The sequence below is a fragment of the Salvelinus fontinalis genome, chromosome 13 (genome assembly GCF_029448725.1).
Source record: "Salvelinus fontinalis isolate EN_2023a chromosome 13, ASM2944872v1, whole genome shotgun sequence".
Classification (NCBI taxonomy): domain Eukaryota; kingdom Metazoa; phylum Chordata; class Actinopteri; order Salmoniformes; family Salmonidae; genus Salvelinus; species Salvelinus fontinalis.
This window is the reverse complement of record NC_074677.1, coordinates 35295968-35322417: the sequence shown is the minus strand read 5'-3', so window position 1 is coordinate 35322417 and position 26450 is coordinate 35295968. Positions and strand designations below refer to the sequence as shown.

General features: G+C 45.0%; 1 protein-coding gene across 9 annotated transcripts in view; it reads right to left on the bottom strand.

Annotated features, from left to right (window-relative positions):
• The window catches only part of LOC129868524 (glutamate receptor 3), a 109590-nt gene that overhangs the window by 29814 nt on the left and 53326 nt on the right, over positions 1-26450 (bottom strand). For 6 of the 9 annotated variants that reach the window (XR_008761770.1, XR_008761769.1, XM_055942594.1 and 3 more), the window contains exons 4-10: positions 17792-17979; positions 7757-7807; positions 7040-7216; positions 6330-6497; positions 6052-6156; positions 4112-4219; positions 2003-2209 (exon numbers count right to left, since the gene is read on the bottom strand). Coding sequence is in view for 7 of the 9 variants with exons in the window: in XM_055942594.1 (XP_055798569.1) it covers positions 2003-2209; positions 4112-4219; positions 6052-6156; positions 6330-6497; positions 7040-7216; positions 7757-7807; positions 17792-17979 (1004 nt within the window). In the remaining 2 variants the exon portion in view is untranslated. Of the gene's footprint in view, positions 1-2002; positions 2210-4111; positions 4220-6051; positions 6157-6329; positions 6498-7039; positions 7217-7753; positions 7808-17791; positions 17980-26450 lie in introns of all 9 variants that reach the window. The other 3 variants (XM_055942593.1, XM_055942592.1, XM_055942596.1) reach the window with 1 other exon arrangement.

Sequence of the window (26450 nt, the reverse complement as noted above, 5' to 3'; positions counted from 1 at the left end):
CCTTCATGTCATCTGTCCCTTCATGTCATCTGTCCCTTCATGTCATCTGTCCCTTAATGGCATCTGTCCCTTAATGGCATCTGTCCCTTAATGGCATCTGTCCCTTCATGGCATCTGTCCCTTCACGTCATCTGTCCCTTCATGTCATCGGTGCCTTAATAATGTCATCTGTCCTTAATGTCATCTGTCCCTTAAAGTCATCTGTCCCTTCATGTCATCTGTCCCTTCATGGGATCTGTCCCTTAATGGCATCTGTTCCTTCATGGCATCTGTCCCTTCACGTCATCTGTCCCTTCATGTCATCGGTGCCTTAATAATGTCATCTGTCCTTAATGGCATCTGTCCCTTAAAGGCATCTGTCCTTCATGGCATCTGTCCCTTCATGTCATCTGTCCCTTCATGGCATCTGTCCCTTCATGTCATCTGTCCCTTCATGTCATCAGTCCCTTCATGTCATCTGTCCCTTAATGGCATCTGTCCCTTAATGGTATCTGTCCCTTAATGGCATCTGTCCCTTAATGGCATCTGTCCCTTCATGTCATCTGTCCCTTCATGTCATCGGTGCCTTAATGTCATCTGTCCTTAATTTCATCTGTCCCTTAAAGTCATCTGTCCTTCATGGCATCTGTCCCTTAATGGCATCTGTCCCTTCATACATCTGTCCCTTCATGTCATCGGTGCCTTAATGTCATCTGTGCCTTAAAGTCATCTGTCCTTCATGGCATCTGTCCCTTAATGTTATCTGTCCTTTCATGTCATATGTCCATTCATGTCATATGTTCCTTCATGTCATCGGTCCCTTAATGTCATCTGTCCTTAATTCCATCTATCCCTTAATGTCATCTGTCCCTTAATGTCATCTGTCCTTAATTTCATCTGTCCTTTAATGACATCTGTCCCTTAATGTCATCTGTCCTTCATGTCATCTGTCCTTCATGTCATCTGTCCCTTCATGTCATCGGTCCCTTAATGTCATCTGTCCTTAATTTCATCTGTCCTTTAATGACATCTGTCCCTTAATGTCATCTGTCCTTCATGTCATCTGTCCTTCATGTCATCTGTCCTTCATGTCATCTGTCCTTCATGTCATCTGTCCCTTCATGTCATCTGTCCCTTAATGCCATCTGTCCATTATGTCACCTGTCTCTTAATGTCATCTGTCCCTTAATGTTATCTGTCCCTTAATTTCATCTGTCCCTTTATGACATCTGTCCCTTAATGACATCTGTCCCTTAATGCCATCTGTCCCTTAATGCCATCTGTCCTTCATGACATCTGTCCTTCATGTCATCTGTCCCTTCATGTCATCGGTCCCTTAATGTCATCTGTCCCTTAATGCCATCTGTCCATTATGTCACCTGTCTCTTAATGTCATCTGTCCCTTAATGTTATCTGTCCCTTAATGTTATCTGTCCCTTAATGACATCTGTCCCTTAATGTCATCTGTCCCTTAATGTCATCTGTTCCTAAATGTCATCTGTCCCTTAATGAAACATTAACCAGTTGGGGTTTTATGAAAGAAGAAAATGGGCTCATACTTACATGTAGTGAGTGGTTCATAACATACAGTAATCAATCTTTCAATTAAGATCTGATTTATGGAGATACATATGGAGAAAATCACACACCCAGTCAGTAGAGGATTGCGGGCCAGATCTGGTTGCTCGGTGGCACATATGGATCAGTGCTGCCACCGTAACAGTAATGGGCCAGATCTGGTCCGAATGTGGGAGATGCGACCAGGGCGAGGGCAGGCACACTTTGCTTTTGAGCCAGCTCTGGCTTGTGATATGTGACCCTAACAAGTACCCGTAGTTGCTGGGCCACTTTTGAATAAATGTGGGCCACATTCACCCTGCTGGGCAAGGTCTGTCCTTAGCATGCAGAAGATCTGGTTTAGGTGTGTAAACCAGATCTGGCCCACATACCTCAAGCCAGAGCTGGCCAAGCCCCCGTCCCTGTGTTGGTGACAGTGCTTCAGTACGTCGAGACTGTCACTTACCCCATATACCAGTTCACCCACCATCCCATTCCACGTCTTGGTCTCTGGATCCCTTGCACCATACTTCCCGTCCGCAACTACTGACAGTTTGTATCTTATCCCCACATGTTTTGCAATTTCAGCAGCTAAATCGACACAGTAGCCTTCATATCTGTCATTCCCCTCCAGCGACAAGTAGTTTCGCTTGTACATCACATAAGGAGACTCCTGTTAATTAAACATAATGTTGAGTTTATAGCATGCACACATTCCATTCACAGAGGCCAGTCCTCTTTAACCTACATGCATACATGCATGGATGACACACACACACACACATACACACACACACACACACACACACACACACACACACACACACACACACACACACACACACACACACACACATACATACATACATACATACATACATACATAGACACAGACACAGACACAGACACAGCGCACACAGACAGGAATTGCAAACAGAACAGCATGGACAAGAAGCGCCATATGGAGATGGTCACACTGCATGTTGGGGTGTTGACTCGATCCACAGCCAAATGCAGCCAGATAGAGGCGGGGCCCGGCAGGGCCAGTGGGGACAGTAAGGCTTGTGACTGACAGGCTTTAAGGGGGAAGGAGTGGGGCTGGTTCTCTCAGCAGGATTGCTCATGCTAAACCCAGCTATACTCTAAGGAGGTAGGGGCCGGGTGGAGGGTGCATACGCTTTGCATCGGCTTACTAGGACAGGGGCAGGTTGAACGGGGATTGGGAGACTTTCCAGTTCATCAAGTAAATGGCAGTGATTGGCGAGGGATTAAAGTACTGGTAGTTCTTATTGCAACATCATCAACCACATGTCATCGATGAATGTGCTGGGAGGCTGCATCCTCCAACTAATCAAACCAACTCCTGAGCTTATTTTCCATACAGAATACACTGGGAGGAGTTAAAACACGTGCTTGGCTCGTCAAACACTGAGGTGTGGTTGGTTTTCTTTTAGGCTTGGCTCCAAAATCAAATGTGCCGGGAACGTAAGGGACGCCAGTGAGTAAAACAATGGTCAATTTTTTTCTTTCTGTGCTGAAGGTTTCTTTTCAAATCTCTGTGTTATTAGGACTGGGCTTCCAAAAGTCAAATACAGCTAATTCTGATGCAAAATGAGATGACCACTGTCAATTTACAATGTCAACAGACTAACGCATGATCACTATATGAGTGGTGTAACGATATTACTATCAAAACATTACAATGGTCCTACCATTTCCCTGTGTCTATCAGAAGTAACCTTACTAATTATGAGTATGATCATGACATGCTTACATCTAGATGATAGTGCCTGACTTTCGTATTCTGAATTTGCCTAAGATGAGGACATAATAGGCAGAGTCAGAAAGAAGGCCATCGTTTTAAATGTAAGATAAGGCTTACCTTATTTTACATTTAAAAAGGACCAATGTCTTCTTACTAACCGTATATACATCCATCATTAGCTTTATTAATCTCTCTGCTTGAACAAAAAATACCTTATCTATAATATCTCTAACTATCCCTGACCTTTGACCCCTAATATCTCTGGATTTTGGAGGAAGCCACAGAAGTTATACTTCAGTACAGAACTCGTAATGGTTGATCCAAAATAGATTTTAACAGGGGGATAAACAAACCAAAGCTTTTTATGTCCTCCTCAAATGGCAGTTATTTTGCATCTCCAGAGAGAAACAATTTATCATTACAGGTAGTTTTGTTGTATCTATCCCCGTCATCATTGACCATTTACTTAATGAGTAAGAAACAGGTTTTTACTTACGTACGTATGCACTGAATGTGTATTAGATGAAGTATATAGGCTCTAACTAGTTTCATTACCAAAGCCGTTATTGTGATGTCACTGCTACAACAGGCCACCGTAATATGGAAAATCAAAATGCTTTATCACCCACACGGATACAGTTGAAACACTCTTTGTGAATCGACTGTTTCAACATGTAGTGAGTGGATGGAAAGCAACTCAAAAGAAAATAGTTCTACCCTCCCAGGACAGAATGTAACAATGGACACCTTGACCTTGAGTGGCAGAATTTTTTAGAGGTGGAACATTTAAAATCTGCTTGGAAAGTGTACCATAATAGTAGTGACCACAATCGTTCGGTTTTCCACAGAAGAGGACTCGTTGGTGACCTGCGCATCCACAATAAATACATATTTTTCGTATTCATTCCAGTACCCGGTCTGAAAGTGACAGAAACATCATAGTTATTACAAGAAACAGCCATTTAAAATACATTTGTAAGTAAAGCAGTTGGCAGGTGAGCAAGGTGAGCATGTCTGATGAGAGTCTTGGCCTGGCGGGGGTATCTGATGATGTGTGAGATAAAAAGCCCTGTGCTGGTGCTGTGCTTGGAGATGAAGCTCTAACCTCTGCTACAGATCCAGTGGGGGAAAAGAGCATTCAACTCTCAGCTAATCTCCCTCTCAGCACCTTTACTGCCGCTGCAACGGCACTGGTCCATTACACAACCATACATTAGTACCTATCAAATCCCACTGGGCAAAACTGCTTGAATCATCGTCATTTTTCACCTAACTTTAAACCTAAATCCAATGAGATGGTGAAATGTTTTGTTGATTTCACGTTGAATTCACATTAGTTGACAACTTAACGTTGAACTGACGTCTGTGCCCAGTGGGATGCTCGTCGCACGCTGCTTGGCAATATTAGTAACGGAACAAAATATGGAATAAATGTGTCTTGTTCAGCCGTAAGTCATTTCAGTTGCAATTTACAAAGTGAGGGCTTCTGCTCACGTCTAAACATTAAGCGTAAGTAGAGCTGCTACTAAAAATGTACATCTGACATCTGTGAATCTATTCAATAACTGCTGAGATTTAAAAAATGTCTATTCCATTTCTTCCAGCTATCTGTTCTCCTGTTCTTTTTACTTTGTTTCTTTTCCGTTCTGTTGTATTCTGTTCTTTTCTCTGTTCTGTTCCTCTCCTACTGTTCTATTCCACAGTGCTCACTCATCTTTCACTGCAGATTGCCTCACAGGGTGTGTTGCAGTGGGCCAGATGAGCTGAGCTATGTGGACAGTGTGGGGGCACCTGCTTTTAGTGCCAGATTTTGTGGACACCCCGTCAGAGTTCAGAGCCAAAGAGCTACCATGGCGACAGCGTCAGAATTGTAGGCCAGTATGTGTGGGGGGTAGTGGCTAATATAATATCACTACTCCTGACAGCCTTGGCGTATCCCCTCTCTGGCCCCCTCTGCCCCAGGTATGACGGAGCATAAAGGGAGCATGCAGGGCGAGGTCAGCCCTCAGTGTCTGGAGCTAAATCAATAGTGTAGGATCCAGTACAGGTGAAAGCTGTTAGGTAATCCAGTAAAACAGTCAGCTCTGCCCTGGTCCCTGTTCAGAGCTGTGTGAAGAACCCTATCTACATGGAGGGAATCCGGTTACATGCACACTTATGTTATGGAGTCATGCTAATGTTTAACTACTTAAATATTGAATGTGTAATTACTTGAATATTCATATTTTCAGTCCATATAACTGAGCTAGCTTAACGTGTACTCTCAGTTATAAAGAAAGAAAGAAGGAAAGTAGAAAGAAAGAAAGGGTACTGGTATTACTAAAACTGCATACTGTGTACTAATCCTATTACATACTATTCAGAACATACTGTTTAGTTAAATTGAAACAACAAATATCAACATTCTAGGTTTATCCATACTGAGAATGCATCATCTAATGTGCAGTTGTGTTCATTCCCACCATTCATTCATTTTGGTACAGCACATCACCATATCTGATTATCAGCTGTTGTTAAACACACGTGGGTAAAAAACAACAACTCTTCTCTTCCTTAAGTGTGCAGCAAATTCTACTAGACGAAAAGCTGAAATGACTGTGACATCCTGGCATTTAAAGCACACTAAATTTTCACATACTTTAAAACTTACCCCGACTTCCTACTATTTAGAAAGCAAGTATGGGTATTGGAGAACATTTGTTTATTCATTGTAATCCGCATGTTGAGCCACTGTGCTGTTTTCTACTTACCTTCTTGGGCCCCCCTACTTTCATCTCATACACATCGACGCTGTAGTTGGCTCTCCGACCAAACGAGTCAAACTGGATATTCCCTGTCATACCTTGTACCTGGACCTGCCACGCACACCATGACACAAGGAACCTCAATAACCTCCACACAACAACCACTTTGTGAAGGTTTGCTAGAAGAATTCAACTAAATAAGTAAAGATAGTCAAGATATCCTACTATATTTTAAAGACATGGTAACAGGGGTACACCTGGGTATCTGTGAAGATCCCTCCTACCATTTTGAGTGCTCTCTCTATGTCAATGCCTTGGCTCCAAGGTACGGCTGGGTTGGCCAGGCAGTCCCCAGCGCTCCCCCTCCGGGACACGTCCACCCTCTGCCTCCGCAGGTACCGGAAGGCCTCTGCCAGTACCAACACGGCGTCATGGGTCAGCGCTGACGTGTACTGAAACACAACCACCACAGCAGATCATGACATTATAAGAGCAGTCCAAAGGCTACTTGCTGGTTTGTGTAATGAGCCCACTTACAAACAAAGCACAATGTTAAAAGGGAATAAATGGTAAAAATGAGTCTATCAATGATGAAGTAGGTACAGCAGTAGCTGAACAGCCCACTGCTACTCTGCCTCAAGGTTTGTTTCATTCAGCAGTAATTGGCGATTGGCAGTCTGTTGCTGCCTGATATGCCAAAGCTAGTTCATACTGTTGTACTTTCAAACAGAAAACCTATTTTTTCTCTTTGATTTTACTATTGCCTCACTGACAGTTTATCTGGTTAAATTTGACAAAAGCTTTTAAGTAGAATAGTACAGCCTTCATTTTGACAAGTGAGTGAAAATGTTATGTCTTTGATACTGCTAAAAACACAGATATATGAACAGCTAGGCAGAGAGAAAGGGACAGAAGTAGATATGGGCAGAGAGAAGGATGTGTCATGCTGTAAATATAACTTACACACAACATTGACAGCTGTGTGGTACTGTACCTTCAGTGGAGTGCCCTTAGCCTCAGGAAACTCCCTCTCGTCTAAGCGTTCCCAGCGCTGGAGGAATTGTATGACTATTGGGTTCTCTGGGTTGATGATCTGGAAGCCTGTTATATTGGCTCCTCCAGCAAACACCTTGTCCAGGGTCATGTTAGCGAAGCCCTGCAGTGAAACCAGAGGTCCCCAACAACATGCAGGCATCAAACAATCTGTCCCCAACAACATGCAGGCATCAAACAATCTGTCGCCAACAACATGCAGGCATCAAACAATCTGTCCCCAACAACATGCAGGCATCAAACAATCTGTCCCCAACAACATGCAGGCATCAAACAATCTGTCCCCAACAACATGCAGGCATCAAACAATCTGTCCCCAACAACATGCAGGCATCAAACAATGTGTCCCCAACAACATGCAGGCATCAAACAATCTGTCCCCAACAACATGCAGGCATCAAACAATCTGTCCCCAACAACTGGGTTCATCTGTACTGAGAGCTTCACCTTTACAGTTAAAAAAGGAATGTGTTAGATATTGTTTTCTGGATAACGGTGCAAGCTAGGCATAAAAAGTAAAAACTTTCTTGTTGGTGCAGATAATGTGTGTTCTTATTTGTTCGTAAAAGTACAGTTTGTTCAAGTTCCAAATCCCATTTTCTCCTAAATGTTTGAGAGTGAGAGGAGGACTGTTGTGTTGTGCTACTCTACTCACCAGGTTAGCCAGGATGTAGTGGTAGCCTCTGCTGTTCTTCCCCAGGGTCACTACCTGCAGGAGAGGGAAACAACACCACAGTTAGAAGAGGCATCAAATGACATCACATACTCTATTCATCTACTGTTCCAAGAAGACACAATGGAACCTGAAAGCATCTATTAGTTCTCAGTAGTAGAGCGTAGATCCACTTGGTCAAAGTTGTGGGTCTCCATCTATTTGCACAAATGAGAAAATATAGTGCACCTTCACCATCCCCATCAGTGGCATTTGTTGAGCAGCAGAAACCGCACAGACTCAACTGTCATCTTTCAGTTGAAAAACAAACAAACAAACCAGAATAATTGGCTTTCCTAAATAATGTTCCTTGGGTAATGTATATGAGTGTGTTTCTCTAACAGGGTCCGGGTATGTGTTTGCATGTGTGTGTGTCGGAGTGCTTGGGTGTTCCGGTGTGTGTGTGTGCGTGTGCGTGTGCGTGTGCGTGTGTGTGTGTGTGTGTGTGTGTGCGTTGCGTGCGTTGCGTGCGTGCGTGTGTGCGTGCGTGTGTGCGACTTGTGCTGCGATGACAATGCTTGTTCCTTTGCATTACCATCAGTGTGTAAAATAAGGTCAGGATTTAAGGCGCGCAGAAAAAATTCCCCTTTCATAACACAACTGCCTTCTCAAACGAAAAGTGCTCTCTGCCATTTTCTGCTGTAGCTGTATATGCCACAGGGCTGTATTATAGATTTAATTAGGACCAAAACTGTTCTCTCCCAGTGATAGCAGGCAGGCGGGCATGAACAACCAAAGCTAGCTGTTGTGTTTACTCTAATGACTAGTTCAGGCTTAGTTACCGCACCAAAGTTACTCCCAGAGTAAAATATTCAAACCCCTTGACTTTTTCCACATTTTGTTACGTTACAGCCTCAAACTACACACAATACCCCATAATGACAAAGTGAAAACAGGTTTTTAGACATTTTTGCAAATGTATTAAACATACAAAACAGAATGCCTTTTGTACATAAGTATTCAGACCCTTTGCTATGAGGCTCGAAATTGAAAATATAGCTGAGCAGCAACAAAAAAAAATAGTATAGCTGAGCAGCAACACTGTCTTTGGAGAGAGGACATCCTCCATCCTCCAAGGTTGCAGCTCAGTCCCTCTCCCTATCCTCCCCATCCACTTTCCACACTAAATCCCATTACCATGGGAGGCGGTGCTCAGTGATTTCATTGTGTTTGACATTTTCAGCCTCCACCAGGAATCCCTCCCTCAGGTTCTGCCTGCTCCCCCAAACTTCTCCTCTCTCAGAGGGAGGATATTTGCGAAGCTGGAAGGTCTTCCGACTTATCGTTTTAACGGAGCCAGGTTCCCAATGTGCGGGATAGGGTAATAACACCTGTAATGGCTTTCATAGCCATTTGACTGCCATGTAGGAAGACACAGAGATACCGACAGGCTCCTTGACAGTGGGACTCTGTCTGCAGTGGAGGATCTGATCTCACATGCAAAACCAACCTGCCGCTCAGCCTCTCATCGTCTCTCCCTGCAGCAGGCAGGCAGCCAGGCAAGGCACCATGCGTGAGAAAGTATGCATAATCAAAAATATCAATTAATAAAGAACAGGGAACAAAAAGCCCCATGTGAGAGGGAAGGAGCCACGGTGGTCCAAGTGTGACAACACAGCAAGCACATAATGAAGCTGCAGCGCCTGGAGCCAGCAGCTAATATTCTCCTCTGAAGAGTCACAGAAAGAAAGGATCAGGCCAACTGTATCACACAGTAAAACGCAGGCCATTCGCTTATATGCACGCCTCTAAAAATGTGCCACTTGAAAAGTTATTTTTGGCTCAAATATTGAAGTCTGTTTCATTCGTAGTAATTCATGAGTAACTTAATATTGCGCTGTGATCTGAAATACAGAAAGCTGGAATACCTCTGTGGTCCTCTGTGCTGGTTCTCTGTTGAAGAGATGTATGACTATGCAAATCCAATTTCAGTCCTTGCTAATGAAAAGTCACTCTTCAGTGTGTGTGTGTGTGTGTGTGTGTGTGTGTGTGTGTGTGTGTGTGTGTGTGTGTGTGTGTGTGTGTGTGTGTGTGTGTGTGTGTGTGTGTGCCTACGCGCAAGCACACACGCAAGTAGGGCGAGTTGAGGTATTTCAGTGACTCATACGGATTACCATTCAAAGGAGGCCAGTTCCAGTCTAGGAGACATAATTGCTGTATATGAAGACAGTATGCATAATAGCTTGTGGATGCATAATGTGCTGTCTTATACGTCTTGTTCTCTAGGCCAGAAAATATCAAATAAAAATAAAGCATGTGATGTGTACATAACAAATATTTATAGGATCCTGGCGCTCCAGTTTCCTGCTTCCCCTGGGATGATAATATGTATAGTTTGCACCTAAAACAGACAGTTGGGAACGTTTGTGGGGTCATCCTCATTTCTCAGTCACATCAGTTCACTTCCTGATCTGAACCAGTCTCTGTTGTTATTGGCCTGGTTGGTTGGTTAGGGGCTAGGTGGGGCAGGCCAGTGTGTTCTAGACAAATAGAATGTCACTCTATTCTATTTCTATGGTTCCACCTCCCTAGTCAGGGCGGACAGCTCACCATTATTCCCTTTGGGGATGGAAATACTCTTCAAAGGCCTAGTGAAAAAGAAGAACTGTCAAACAGTCTAGACACTATCCAACTGCACAATTGGAGAGTGAGAGAGGAGCTCCAGTATCGACTGCATTGATTGGTTCCTCCATTTTGTATGAACAATAAATGCAATAGATAGCCTGGGTGCCATAAAGGAATGCTCATAGTTATTGTCCTCTTATTAACAAATCAGACTCAAATATTAGCCAGTGATGTGTGGTCAATGTGTGATGCATTACATTCATTGAGGATGAATCTTATGGTTTGTGGAGGAACAGGCTAACAGGAGGGAGCCACACCCTCTCTGAAAGTCAATCCATCACAGTGGGACCATATGTCAGCTGTTAGCTGTGTCTGCAGCCGGAGCCAGAGGGTGGAACATTCATATCATGGACAGGAGAAAACAGCTACAGATGTACGTTCTTCATTTGATCACCCTGTTGCAGGAAAACATTCAAGCAATGCAGTTAAACATTCCAGCAATGAAGGAAATGTAAAACGTGTAGTGTATTAGAGATTTAAAAAGACTTCTGAAGTTTGTAATTTCCATGTAAAAATGTATCAACCCTTACAAAAATTCCATGAATTAAAATCCACATAACAATTCATATTTCCTGTTGCTGCAGGATTTTTTTTCCTGCTGTAGCAAATTGGCTCAAATTATGGTCCTACATCTGTAGACATTTAGTCAATTCCCTTTGTGATTAAAAAACAGGACGATTGATAATAAATCATTCTTACCCTTCATGTCACGCCCTGACCATAGAGAGCTTTTATTCTCTATGTTGGTTAGGTCGGGGTGTGATTTAAGGGTGGGCTATCTAGGTGAATTATATGTCAATGTTGGCCCAGTATGGTTCCCAATCAGAGGCAGCTGTTTATCATTGTCTCTGATTGGGGATCATATTTGTGGTCCCGTGTGGCTCAGTTGGTAGAGCATGGCGCTTGCAACGCCAGGGTTGTGGGTTCATTCCCCACGGGAAGACCAGGATGAATATGTATGAACTTTCCAATTTGTAAGTTGCTCTGGATAAGAGCGTCTGCTAAATGACTTAAATGTAAATATTTAGGTAGCCATTTTCCCATTGGGCTTTGTGGGATCTTGTCTATGTATAGTTGCCTGTGAGCATTATTCTAGCTTCACATTTCGTTTGTTCGTTTTGTTGTTTTATTTCTTTGAAGTTTTCTATTCCGAAATAAAGGATGGAAGCATACCACGCTGCATCTTGGTCTACTCCTTATGACGAACGTGACAGAAGATCCCACCACAAACGGACCAAGCAGCGTGGCCAGGAGGAGCAGGTATCCTGGGCCTGGGAGGATATCCAGGAGGTAAAGACATCCTGGAATTGGGAGGAGATAATGGTAGGAGACGAAAGCCTTCCATGGAAGCAGACGCAAGCGGTGAAGGAAGGACAACGACGACACCGGGGTTCGCGGCCACAACGGAAGCCCGAGAGGTAGGCTCAAAAAAAAAATTGGGGGTGGGCACAAGGAGTGGTCGGCGAAGTTGAGGTGTCAGTCAGAGACCGAGGAGTTATTGGACAAATTGGAGGAGAGTGAACGGAGGGGAGAGTTAGAGACCTTCGAGGAGTTGTTGGACAAATTGGAGGAAAGTGAAGCGAGAAAGCTATTGGTTTGGCATAGTATGGACGGCATTTGTTCTGAGGAGCATGTAGCCGTCCGATGTCACCTGTGCCTGCTTCCTATACTCGTCCTGAGGAGCGTGTCATTTGTCCGGCACCTCTGTGCCAGGTCTACGCACCAGGTCTCCAGTGCGCCTCCACAGCCCAGTACGTCCTGTGTCTGCTCCTCGCACTCTCCCTGAAGTGCATGTCCCCAGTCAGGTATGTCCTGTGCCTCCTCCCCGCACTCGCCCTGAGGTGTGTGTCATCAGCCCGGTGCCACCTGTACCGGTCCCATGCATCAGGCCTCCAGTGCGCCTCCACAGTCCAGTACGTCCTGTGCCTCCTCCCCACACTCGCCCTGAGGTGCGTGTCATCAGCCCAGTGCCACCTGTACCGGTCCCACGCAACAGGTCTCCAGTGCGCCTCCACAGTCCAGTACGTCCTGTGCCTCCTCCCCGCACTCGCCCTGAGGTGCGTGTCATCCTCCCGGTGCCACCTGTACCGGTCCCACGCATCAGGCCTCCAGTGCGCCTCCACAGTCCAGTGCGTCCTGTGCCTCCTCCCCGCACTCGCCCTGAGGTGCGTGTCATCAGCCCGGTGCCACCTGTACCGGTCCCACGCATCAGGCCTCCAGTGCGCCTCCACAGTCCAGTGCGTCCTATGCCTCCTCCCCGCACTCGCCCTGAGGTGCGTGTCATCAACCCGGTGCCACCTGTACCGGTCCCACGCAACAGGTCTCCAGTGTGCCTCCACAGTCCAGTATGTCCTGTGCCTCCTCCCCGCACTCGCCCTGAGGTGTGTGTCATCAGCCCGGTGCCACCTGTACAGGTCCTACGCATCAGGCCTCCAGTGCGCCTCCACAGTCCAGAACGTTCTGTGCCTCCTCCCCGCACTCGCCCTGAGGTGCGTGTCATCAGCCCGGTGCCACCTGTACCGGTCCCACGCCTCAGGCCTCCAGTGCGCCTCCACAGTCCAGTGCGTCCTATGCCTCCTCCCCGCACTCGCCCTGAGGTGCATGTCATCAGCCCGGTGCCACCTGTACTGGTCCCACGCAACAGGTCTCCAGTGTGCCTCCACAGTCCAGTACGTCCTGTGCCTCCTCCCCACACTCGCCCTGAGGTGCGTGTCATCAGCCCGGTGCCACCTGTACCGGTTCCTACGACGGTTCACGGTCCGGAACCTCCTGAGATGGTCCGCGATCCGGAACCTCCAGCAACGATCGGCGGTCCGGAACCTCCAGCGACGGTCTGCGGTCCGGAGCCTCCAGCGACGGTCTGCGGTCCAGAGCCTCCAGCGGGGGTTCCCAGTCCGGAGTCCCCGGCGACGATCTACGGTCCGGTTCCTCAGGCGACGATCCACGGTCCGGAGCATCCTGCGACAATTCACAGTCCGGTTCCTCTGGCGACAACCCACGTTCCGGTTCTTCCGGCAACGAGCCATGGTCCGGTTCCTCTGATGACGTGTCCACGAGCGGAGTGGGTACTTCGCCCCGCACCGTAGCCGCCCCCGACGGTAGATGCCCACCCGGTGTGATTTAAGGGTGTGTTATCTAGGTGAATTATATGTCAATGTTGGCCTAATATGGTTCCCAATCAGAGGCAGCTGTTTATCGTTGTCTCTGATTGAGGATCATATTTAGGTAGCCATTTTCCCATTGTGCTTTGTGGGATCTTGTCTATGCATAGTTGCCTGTGAGCATTATTCTAGCTTCATGTTTTGTTTGTTCGTTTTGTTGTTTTTGTTCTTTGAAGTTTTCTATTTCGAAATAAAGGATGGAAACATACCACGCTGCATCTTGGTCTACTCCTTATGACGAACGTGACACTTCAAAAGGCATAATACCTCATTACTAAGAAAAACAACAAATCTATGAAGATTAACCTAAGATTCCAGACTGAAACACACTAGTTCTTCATGACATCCTTAACATTAAAATCGAGTAGTTGGCACGATGGCCAGCAGGCAAGGAAGATTTGATTCTGGGTGATGAGATTAGACACACTAACTATTAACATTCAGATGAAGTTCTAGCTGAAATGTGGTGCAGTATTCCTCTGCAGTAGAAGTTATAAACCAGCCCATCCGTCTGTCTGAGAGAGAGAGGGCTTTCTGTCTTTCCTGGCCATCGTGTAAGTTATCTTCATCTCTTCCCTCCTCCTGATTGTGCTGTTCTGTACTGGGTTGTGCTGCTGCTGGACCATTAGCCTAAGTATTCCTAGGGGAATCTGTTCTAATTAAGCAGACTGGAGCCGCGGCTCTGTGCAGGGCTTCATCTATACCCCGGTGTCTTCCAATGGATTTGGCTACCTTAAAAGCATTCCCACTGATGGAGCCTTTTCTTTGTTGTAGCTGTATTAGAGTCATTTGTCATCCAACTCCTTCAGAATGGGAACTGGCATCTCTAGGATTCAAATCCTCCCCTTTCCCCTTCTACTTAAACCTCTTTCTTTGCTTAATTAACGGGTAAAACAATTCAGTAGGAAAAGGTAATACAAATGTGTATTAATAATACTACAACTACAGTACCACTACAAAGACAGTGTATCACGTCATACCGTTGACACTGATATCTATGTAAAACAAACTATTTAGCAATACGGTAATTCACACACAGTCAGGTTCCCTCTACAAGCTCCCATTTCCCCCACCAGCAGAATCCAGCTCATCCTCCCTCCTCTCCCTCTTCTCCTCCTCTCCTCTGTGGGTGTGGAATTCTAGTCCACCAGTGGGCATTATGCCATTTCTCCCACTCCATCACACAGCAGAATTCAGCACAGCAGAGGGAGGCTGCAAGCATGGCTCCATTCCCACCAGCATTCTATTCTCTCTCTCTCTCTCTCTCTCTCTCTCTCTCTCTCTCTCTCTCTCTCTCTCTCTCTCTCTCTCTCTCTCTCTCTCTCTCTCTCTCTCTCTCTCTCTCTCTCTCTCTCGCTCTCTCTCTCGCTCTCTCTCTCTCTCGCTCTCTCTCTCTCCATCCACTTTAGTCTCTAGTCTACCCACTATCCCTCTCTCTCTTTTTTTCTCCTGTGGTAAACTGGTCCTGTGGCCAGGATTACACACGTGTCACTTTATAATTTATGAGCAGCTTGTGGGAGTGAGGTCTCTCCCAAGACCCATCCATTCATGCCTGGGCCCATTCTTTAGTGAGAGGATGAGCAGGTTGATACCTTGAATATGGTGAGAGAGCCTGCAGGGCAGGGCAAGCTCCCAGACCCCACAAATCAACACATACAGAACCTCAGCCCAGCACACCCTCTGGTCTGTCTAGCACCAAACTACCACACTGAGAGAAAATATAATGAGCAACGACTATATGATTGAGTAGGAGGAGCCACTGTGCTAGGCATGCTTTTTGAATTACAAGGCATCGGGTTCATATTGAGAGATAGGGAGCCCTCCTCTCTGTGCATCTCTCAGATACTGTGCCTTCAGTACTGCACACAACTCGAGGAGTACAATACAAAATGGCTGCTGGATTCTGTTGGCTTCTCCTTATCCCATCCAGCCAAGTGCATCGTTGAGTGATTATGGTTGTGTTGAGGCTCATGCCTGCCTTTGTGTGAGATCTTCCCTCAGGCTAGGAGGCTAGGGCTATTTTTAGCAGGCTGATTGTATGCCGTTATTGGACGGCGTGTGTCCTACTTACACTGGGAGCTGCTGATATTAAAGCAAAGTGTTGATGTGATGACCCACATAATAACCGTCCTTGAGAGATGCAGACCCAGTGCCCTGCCAGTCTCAAACACCAGAGCCACCGCTGGCTTCAACATTCACACTGGGACTGTGACTGTCAGGACTCAGAAAGCAGAGATATCATACTTATAATTGCGTGACGTTAAACAGAATGACCATTTTGGTATTTATAGGACAGCTCAGAATAAAATAAGCTGAATTCTTCTAATACATGTCCAGAACTCAACCTCTCACATTAGTCAGGACAGGTATACATTTATCCTGACCTGAATGAGAAAGTGATATCCTGTCACTTTTAGATACATCCTTCAAGGTCAAGTGGCAATGAACACAAATCTGTCTGAAAGGTCACAGTAACACTCTTTAGCGCATCATAATGAAGGATCATTATAGGAGAGCCAGAGGCCTGTATGCACATACACACACCTCAGCAGAGGACAAGAAGGTCAGCGTTCAGCCATGATTAATGATGAATATGAGGGCCTTAACACACACACACACACACACCATCATATGAACCTTGTATGTTTGTGTAAAATATTAAGGAAACCTAGCATGGGTGAAACAAACAGTGTCATTATGAAGAGCGGAAGTCCTGTGTGGGTTGAAGGTCCTGGGAGCCAAGTCCTGTGTGGGTTGAAGGTCCTGGGAGCCAGTCAGTCAATCTCATTCCTTTGAACCGTCTGCCCCTGGCCCTCCATCTCATTAGAGCTCTGTTACATTTTCAGAGAAAACTCTGCAACACATTACATTTTACATTTAAGTCATTTAGCAGACGCTCTTATCCAGAGCGACTTACAAATTGGTGCATTCACCTTATGATATCCAGTGGAACACCGCTGACTAAAGATGACAAATTGTGGAATTACTTCAATTTCAATTGACAGATTGAATATTAGAAAAAAGGCCTTTGACCAATGTCACTGATAAGGGGATATTTCCAACATATCAACTATGTTAGAAAAAAACTAGTGGGATACATGTTTTATGAAAAAACCTAAAGCATTTAGTTACAGTTGGGAATTACATCACTAGTTAATCAAACTCTGTATATCAGCATTAAATGTCATCCTGAGTGTAACAAGCAAAAAATAAAACAACTGGGATGAAATTAAATTCTTGACAATAGCATTAGTGAACCCATTCCAAGCTTGTGCACAGCAGACATAAACAAATACATAAAAATCAACACTAATGGCCAACTCAGTGGCAGATCACCTAGGAAACGGGGAACCATTGTTAATAATAGTTGTTATTCCTAAGTGAAAATGTAGCCCAAGAGTCGACCTCAAACAAGAACCAACAAGCTTTAATTGAGTTTTCCCTGTGTTTTTGTTATGTTGCACAAAAACCCCTTTAAAGAGAGAATGTTCCCTCTGTTTGTGGTGTGTGAGGTTATTACAAGGCTCTAAGTAAGGGGTTTTGCCTTACTGCCCTGTTAAACGTGTCTGAGGTTAATTTTAAAAGCCCTGGTAAAAGTCTTAGAGGCTAATAATGGAAAAGGAATAAGAAGTACAAAGCTGAAGAGGCCAAATGGAGATGGCCTACAAATGGAGATGGGACTTTCAGAGGTATTGAAGGAATGGAGGCATTCTGAATGGCAGATTGAGGCTCCTAAAAGGCTTCTTTGAAAGGATGGAACACAGCCAGAGAGCTACGTGGGTGAATCAGACTCTCTTGAATAAAGTCCTCTTTGTATTTGAAAACAAACAAGAAGTGCACAACCAAACTTTTAATAATCTTTTGTAGAATCAAGATTATCAAGATTAAATTCATGCACACAAACTAAACAAGTGGTGTCGCCACCTAAGATCCAAAGCTCATAAACTGTGTGTGTGTGTGTGTGTGATAATTCTTCCCATAGGTATAAGAGTATAAATATGATAGCAAACCTTGGTTGTCTATTCATTCAGTTGATCCACAAGCACCCAATACAACCAAACTCGGGTTGCAACGCAATTAGCTCTTACATCAGTCTTCAGGTTTCAGGTAAGGTAACTCATCATCCAAGTGGAGTTCAACGAACCCCCTCAGCTACAGCAGCAGTGTATTAGTGTTAAACCCCACTGTACTGTACCTGATCCAGGATGGCATTGATTCTTCCCACTTCACAGTCGATGAGGAAGCGTTTCTCCTGCCTACGGTCCATCTCCTCTATGATGCGTTTGTACTCTGTAGGGTCTACTATGCTGCCCACCGACCGGGCCGTAACCTGCCAGTTATTGGCCACCGCTGACTCCATGATGGCCTGGAGGATAGAGAAACCTGGAGTGGAGAGAGAGGGGATCAGTCACATACTGTAGAATGGTGAAAGGTGGCATTGTGGTTTGCAGAGAACAGTGAACTTAATCAAATAATTTCAGTTAATGTAAAGTCAAAATAGAAAGCTCTTTGAAAATCACTTTTTGGCACAGTATATCACGTTGTGTCATAGCCCATTTAAAAACAAAACTTATTGAGGTAATTTTCTGCTGGTTCTGTTCGTTACTTTTTCTTAACCAACCAGTGGAGGGCATGAACATTTTATGTGAATGATTTCTGTCCACTTGAATGGTATCATTACGTATCATTAGTAATTCTAGTCTGGAATTTTTTTGATGGGAGTGACAGAGTTTAGCAGAAATACTACTTGCAATGTGCCAAGAAGCTTTGGAGGGACATTTTAATTGAATAGGATTTCATTTCAACTCCCAATGTCTCCGCTGACACATTGTGTAATGACTGAATTAATATGATTTAAAATTCAAATTGTGAAGTACATCATGTCAATGATATTGCCCCTCCAACTTATAGGTCAAAATGGATCTCACAGTCCTCTAGGGCTGATGAGCAAACCTCATTTAAACACTCTAAATGGGGCCTGGCCAGTGACACAGTGATAACCAGGACATGTTTCCTTTTCAGGAGATAAATGCATCGTCTATTATGCCAACTCAAGGTCAAAAGCTATAAATATAGACGAGGTAGAAATGCGGGTGTGAAATGGGGGTTATGCTGCGAGACAAGAGTAGCACCCCTTTACAGGTAATAGCCTTATCGAAATATGAATGTTATTTAATAACCACAATGAATAATGATGTGCTACCACTGGATTATTTATTCATAGCAATATACAACCCTAGAATAGGGTAATGAAAGAAAGCATGGATGGACAAAATCAATCAGACATTTGCATAGTTCCATTATCTGGCAGGAAAACGTGTATTAATTTCAGCAATGGTGGAAATGTGTGGTGGCAGTAGCTCATTATGTGATAGGCTGTAAGTAATAGACAGAGAAAATGGTGCGGTTGGGAAAAGCTTTTTTACTTCTCCTTCATCCCAGTACGAGAGCCAGCATGCTAGTCGGCTTGGCTAAATGGGCAGAGCCAGCATGCTAGTCGGCTTGGCTAAATGGGCAGAGCCAGCATGCTAGTCGGCTTGGCTAAATGGGCAGAGCCAGCATGCTAGTCGGCTTGGCTAAATGGGCAGAGCCAGCATGCTAGTCGGCTTGGCTAAATGGGCAGAGCCAGCATGCTAGTCGGCTTGGCTAAATGGGCAGAGGCAGCATGCTAGTCGGCTTGGCTAAATGGGCAGAGCCAGCATGCTAGTCGGCTTGGCTAAATGGGCAGAGGCAGCATGCTAGTCGGCTTGGCTAAATGGGCAGAGGCAGCATGTTAGTCGGCTTGGCTAAATGGGCAGAGCCAGCATGCTAGTCGGCTTGGCTAAATGGGCAGAGCCAGCATGCTAGTCGGCTTGGCTAAATGGGCAGAGCCAGCATGCTAGTCGGCTTGGCTAAATGGGCAGAGGCAGCATGCTAGTCGGCTTGGCTAAATGGGCAGAGGCAGCATGCTAGTCGGCTTGGCTAAATGGGCAGAGCCAGCATGCTAGTCGGCTTGGCTAAATGGGCAGAGGCAGCATGCTAGTCGGCTTGGCTAAATGGGCAGAGCCAGCATGCTAGTCGGCTTGGCTAAATGGGCAGAGGCAGCATGCTAGTCGGCTTGGCTAAATGGGCAGAGGCAGCATGCTAGTCGGCTTGGCTAAATGGGCAGAGCCAGCATGCTAGTCGGCTTGGCTAAATGGGCAGAGGCAGCATGCTAGTCGGCTTGGCTAAATGGGCAGAGGCAGCATGCTAGTCGGCTTGGCTAAATGGGCAGAGGCAGCATGCTAGTCGGCTTGGCTAAATGGGCAGAGGCAGCATGCTAGTCGGCTTGGCTAAATGGGCAGAGGCAGCAGCACGTGTTCGGCTATCCTTTCCTTTTAGAGCTGGGGATAAAATCGCTGATTCAATAAAATGATGAATATCATTACTGATGCTGAAGCAATCCGTGTATATTATGCTAATGTAGATTCGGTCTGTGCAGTGCACTACAGAGCAGGGGAAGAAAACACCCTGTCTCACTTTGATGGCCCAGTCTAAAGACACCTGTAGACCAACACACCTCACAGCACCTCCACTAACAGCCAGCCATCACAACCTCAGCATATTACTTTCCATGTGAATGGGACATTTTGATTCATGTCAAATGGAGAAAACATGTTATGAGTGTCATGAATACTTTAAACAGGATTGAATGCTGGCCGTATGCGGGTCTACTATATGCATAGATATATAGCGCTGTAAACTGAAGTGCTACCATAGACTAGCTAGCTAGAGCACATAAGAATTCCGAGCACAGCCACAGACTCAGCCATCCACTCTCCTCTCCTCTAGCTCCTCTCCTCTACCTAAGTGACCTTCACACAGCAGAACACTGCAGAAGGCTGTCCAACCAGGCTTGGCCTTTTATAAGACAGGCGGCTGTGAAGAACTGAGCATGGCCACATCATCATCGCCCACTCAGGTGGCGACTGGAGGAGCAGTGAGGAGCAGGAAGAGCTGTTTATAAACGTCTGATATTTCCAAAGGCTGGGAGACTCATCAAGGGGTTTCATGCGTCTGGCGTATCGCAGCACAGTGTGAATGACAGTCAGATGTAAGATAAAACCAAGGAGCTGACCCCTGGATGAAAGGACATTGTAAAAGCACCATCAGGGCACACTGAATAACACAACACTTTTATCATCCATCCCCATAGCATGTTAAGAGAGAAAAAACACTCCAGTCTATGTCTGATAGCAGCACAGAGGAAATTAAAAAGCAAATGCTGAAATATGAGGTGTTTTTTCTGCAGCTTGCCTGAGACTTGATATTGAATAGAGTAAGCTGGGTAATGCCTGATATTTTAAGCATGTTACCAGGTGCTTATGAAGAAAAAGGATTTGGGAGGATTTAGAAATGATTCCCTCATGAGTTTTATTGTGTATCCATTTCCTGCTATAAGCTGATTTGGAAGTTTTGGGATTCAGATGTTATTGTGTACATCTCAATGTTAAACGTGTTGTGCACGTTGACAAGTTAAAATACTGAAGAGACAAAAAGAAATTAGCAAAAATTCTGACAGAAAATATAAACAGGGGATGAACTGTAATTCAAAACACTTTGACTTTCATTTCAATGTGAAAAGAAGAACAATTTTGGACATTGGCATAGCCTGTCTGCTGTGTGTAAAATTAAGATAGTGTCACTCTGTGGGGAAAACAACAAAGTGAGTAAATGTTGGTTCAAGCTTTTTAGTCACATTCTAAACAGATGACACATATCACAGAAGTCAGAGGGCAAGGCAACCATCAAGCAAATTTTTTAAAACGGTCAATTATACACTTCCAGGCCATAATAAAAGAGCAAAGATGATCCATCTTGACAGACACTCAAGGGTTGAAACCGGTTATGGGAACAGAAGCAAAAACCGGAAAATAACTAAATTATTAGAGGAATAAAATCCGGAACAGAACTGTTATTTTAAAAGCACGAGAACCGGTTAATAACGTTATTTTACGTTCTGGCCATTTTTTTTCAGTCCCACTAAAATCGCAACAAAGCACATATGCAAAGCCCTCACTCTGTCACTCAGAAACGGATTCAAGCGTCTGCCTGCCAGCTGGAAATCTTTACCATTGGATGTGCGTGTGTGTAGGCTACCTGCCCCTCCCCTCTGAACCATATGTTACTGTAGCCGCCTGAGGACGTTAAACGCGTAATTCAGATATTAGGGAGAGATGTTTAATTACAGAAGAATGGATAAACTTTTTCAAAGCTAGTTAAGAATACTACACAACTCGGAAGTTCAGAGACTTTCCAAGTTAGAAGCTGCTCCTCCGTAGGTATAATTCTGTGGGCCCAATTCAGATAATGCAAGATGACTGGCAGCACAGTGTGTTTGTCTTTCATTGTGATTAAACCATGCTGTTACCGCAAAATACAATTTGCTCTTAATGACTTTCCTATATAGTGTAACGACCCTGGGTTTATAAGCGGGGATATCAACTCTGCCGCTCGAGCATGCTTTTGGGGCACAGTCAATAGCGCGCTGGACTCCGGACTAGAATGTCAAGGGTTCGAGGCCTGCTCCCTGCCCGTTTCATTACGTTGGTGTCAGAAGTTGGATCGGACCTTGCATCCACAACAGTGCATGTGCTTGGCCAGTGAGCGCGTTCCTATAAGGCGTAGAGTCGCAAGCTAGCGCGAGGACACGCTCTTTGAAAGGAGGGAGTAGTGTAACGACCCTAGGTTTATAAGCGCGGACATCGACTCTGCCACTCGAGCATGCTTTTGGGGCGCGCTAAACTTCGGGCTAGAAGGTCGAGGGTTCAAGGCCTGCTCGCTGCCCGTTTCATTACAATAGATTCAATCGCTTACCTGCTCCATAGCAAACTGCTCTATCCACACTGATTGGTTAATTAATTTAATGGCTGGAACAGTGGAACAGACATGCGGGAAAAATGTTCAACGAAACGATTGGAAAATAATTTCAGTTCCAACCCCTGATTGTACTACATTTCTTTAAAACATTTGATACATATTTGTGTGGAAATTAGTCCCAGATACAGAACTCAGGGACAGGGTTGACACCTTCATTTAAATCAGGTTCTCAACACTGGACGTCTATCATTTGAACTACTCTGACATGACAGACACTCTATTCAAGTGCAATATCTGACTTCCTGAAAGATGATGCAGTAAAGATGGAAGTCTGAAAAGCTCAAAGAATCTCTGTCTGACGCATGATACTCAATTGAACCAATTTTTGTCAGAGAGAAAAACATAAATGCTTCTACACACTATTTGATCTTTGAAAACTAGACATGGTGAACGAACGAACAAGGAACGTTCAAAACATAATTTTAATGGTTGCGATGTTGACTGGAAAATAAGATTTCTTGGCTCTTCACACAAATCTCATTTACATTTCTCCATATGAGCACAATTCCCTGACTCAGTATGGAGGGTGAAAGGTCAAAATAATTATGCAGAAAACAGAGAAAACAATTACAACCCCTGATACTTGTCAGTGGCCATTATCATAATTGGTCTACTTGAGTAGAGTAAAACATTTACATTTTCCTGGCGCTTCTTGTCTATTTCTCTTGCTCTAATTTTTTCTTCTTCTTGGGATCCTTTTACAGTCAGTGAAAGCTATGTTTACAGTATTACAAACTTTTTTTAACGAAGAATATGTAAGAATTAAAGGCTATTACTCACCATTTAAAATATACAGTTATAAACAAAATAGACTACATCTGAGACTGCACAAGCTCAAAGCAGTGTGATTTGAATGCCGTCCTTGTATGTGGGAAAGATGGATAGAGAGCAGTCTTACTGTAGGTGGTGAGCAGTATCAAATCAAATTTTATTGGTCACATACACGTGATTAGCAGATGTTATTGCGGGTGTAGCAAAATGCTTGTGTTTCTAGCTCTGACAGTGCAGTAATATCTAACAAATTACACAACATATACCCAATACACACAAATCTAAGTAGGAATGAATTAAGACTATATACATATAAGGATGAGCGATGTCAGAGCGGAACAGACTAAGATATCGTAGAATCGTATAGAATACAGTAAATACATATGAGATGAGTAATGCCAGATATGTAAACATTATTAAAGTGACCAGTGTTCCATTCCTTAAAGTGGCCAGTGATTTCTAGTCTATGCCTATAGGCAGCAGCCTCAAATGTGCTAGTGATGGCTGTTTAACAGACTGATGGCCTTGAGATAAAAGCTGTTTTTCAGTCTCTCGGTCCCCGCTTTGATGGATCTGTACTGACCTCGCCTTCTGGATGATAGCGGGGTGAACAGGCAGCGGCACAGGTGGTTGATGTTCTTGATGATCTTTTTGACCTTCCTGTGACTTCGGGTGCTGTAGGTGTCCTGGAGTGCGGGTAGTTTGCCCCCGGTAATGCTTTGGGCAGACCACACCAATTGTGCATCTGTAAAAGTTTGTGAGGGTTTTCAGTGACAAGCCAAATTTCTTCAGCCTCCTGAGGTTGAAGAGGCTCTGTTTCACCTTCTTCCCTACACTGTCTGTGTGGGTGGTAGGTATCAGTTTGTCAGTGACGTGTACGCCAAGGAACTAGAAGCTTTCCACCTTCTCTACTGCGGTCCCGTCGATGTAAATAAGGGGGCTGTTTCCTGAAGTCCACGATCATCTCCTTTGTTTTGTTGATGTTGATTGAAAGGTTGTTTTCCAGGCACCACACTCCCAGTGCCCTCCCCTCCTCCCTGTAGGCTGTCTCGTCATTGCTGGTAATCGAGCCCACCACTGTAGTGTCGTCTGCAAACTTGATGATTGAGTTGGAGGCGTGCTTGGCCACGCAGTCATGGGTGAACAGGGAGTACAGGAGGGGGCTAAGCATGCACCCTTGTGGGGCTCTAGTGTTAAGGATCAGCGGAGTGGAGGTGATGTTTCCTACCTTCACTACCTGGGGGCGGCCCGTCAGGAAGTCCAGGACCCAGTTGCACAGGGCAGGGTTCAGACCAGACTAGAGCTTAATGATGAGCTTGGAGGGTACTATGGTGTTGAATGCTGAGCTATATTCAATAAACAGCATTCTTACATAGGTATTCCTCTTGTCCAGATGGGATAGGGCAGTGTGCAGAGTGATGGCCATTGTCTGTGGATCTATTGAGGCGGTAAGCAAACTGAAGTGGGTCTAGGGTGGCAGGTAAGGTAGAGATGATATGATCCTTGACTAGTCTCTCAAAGCACTTCATGATGACAGAGGTGAGTGGTACGGGGCAATAGTCATTAAGTTCAGTTACCTTTGCCTTCTTGGGTACAGGAAAAATTGTGGCCATCTTGAAACATGTGGGGACAGCAGACTGGGATAGGGAGAGGTTGAATATGCCCGTAAACACACCAGCCAGCTGGTCTGCGCATGCTCTGAGGACGCAGCTAGGGATGCCGTCTGGTCCGGCAGCCTTGCAAGGGTTAACACATTTAAATGTTTTACTCACATCAGCCACGAAGAAGGAGAGCCGGTGGAAATGTGTTATCCTCAAAGCGTGCAAAGAATATGTTTAGCCTGTCCGGAAGCAAGACGTCGGTCTCGGCAACGTGGCTGATTTTCCTTTTGTAGTCTGCCACATACGACATACGTCCCTGCCACATACGTCTCGTGTCTGAGCCATTGAATTGTGACTCCACTTTGTCTCTATACTGACATTTAGCTTGTTTGATTGCCTTGCGGAGTGAATAACTACACTGTTTATATTCTGCCATATTCCCAGTCACCTTGCCATGGTTAAATGTGATAGTTCGCGCTTTCAGTTTCGCGAGAATGCTACCATCTATCCACGGTTTCTAGTTAGGGTAGGTTTTAATTTTTACAGTGGGTACTACATCTCCTATACACTTCCTTATAAACTCAGTCACCGTATCTGTGTATCTGTGCTACCCGGAACATATACCAGTCCACGTGATCAAAACAATCCTTAAGTGTGGATTCTGATTGGTCAGACCAGCGTTGAATAGTTCTTAGCGCGGGTACCTCCTGTTTAAGTTTCTGCCAATAGGAAGGGAGGAGCAAGATGGAATCGTGGTCAGATTTGCCGAAAGGAGGGTGGGGGACTTGAGGACTTGAGCTTACGATGTACTGAGAATCCTGCTGGCTTTATCGACCATGTTTCCGTGAAACAAAGTATGTTACAGGCTCCGATGTCTCTCTGGAAAGAAATCCTTGCTCTAAGCTCATCAACTTTGGTATCCAAAGACTGAACATTAGCGAGTAATATACTCGTGTCACGATCGTGTGGCGGATTAACGGACCAAAATGCAGCAGTTGGAAAATATGCCATCTTCTTTTATTTTAACACGAAGATGAACACGACACAAAAACACTTTAACAAAACAACAAAATAACAAAACGATCGTGAAGCTACAAACGTTGTGCACAAACATACAGGCTACTAACGTTCTTACATAGACAATTACCCACAACCAATGAGAGCCTATGGCTACCCTAAATAAGGCTCCCAATCAGAGACAACCGAAATCAGCTGTCTCTAATTGGGAACTCATTCAGGTAACCATAGACTCTCCTAGATAACTAACCAACATAGACAACGCTAGACATCTACACTCAACACAAAACCATATACTACACCCCATAACCCCTTTACCATATAAACACCCAACACCAACAAAACATAAACATTCCCCATGTCACACCCTGACCTAACGAAAATAATAAAGAAAACAAAGAATACTAAGGCCAGGGCGTGACATAACCCCCCCCTTGAGGCGCGAACTCCGGGCGCACCATACACAGTCTAGGGGAGGGTCTGGGTGGGCTTCCCTCCACGGTGGCGGCTCCGGCTCTGGTCGCGGTCCCCACGTCACCACAGTACCTAACCACCTCCTAGGCTTCC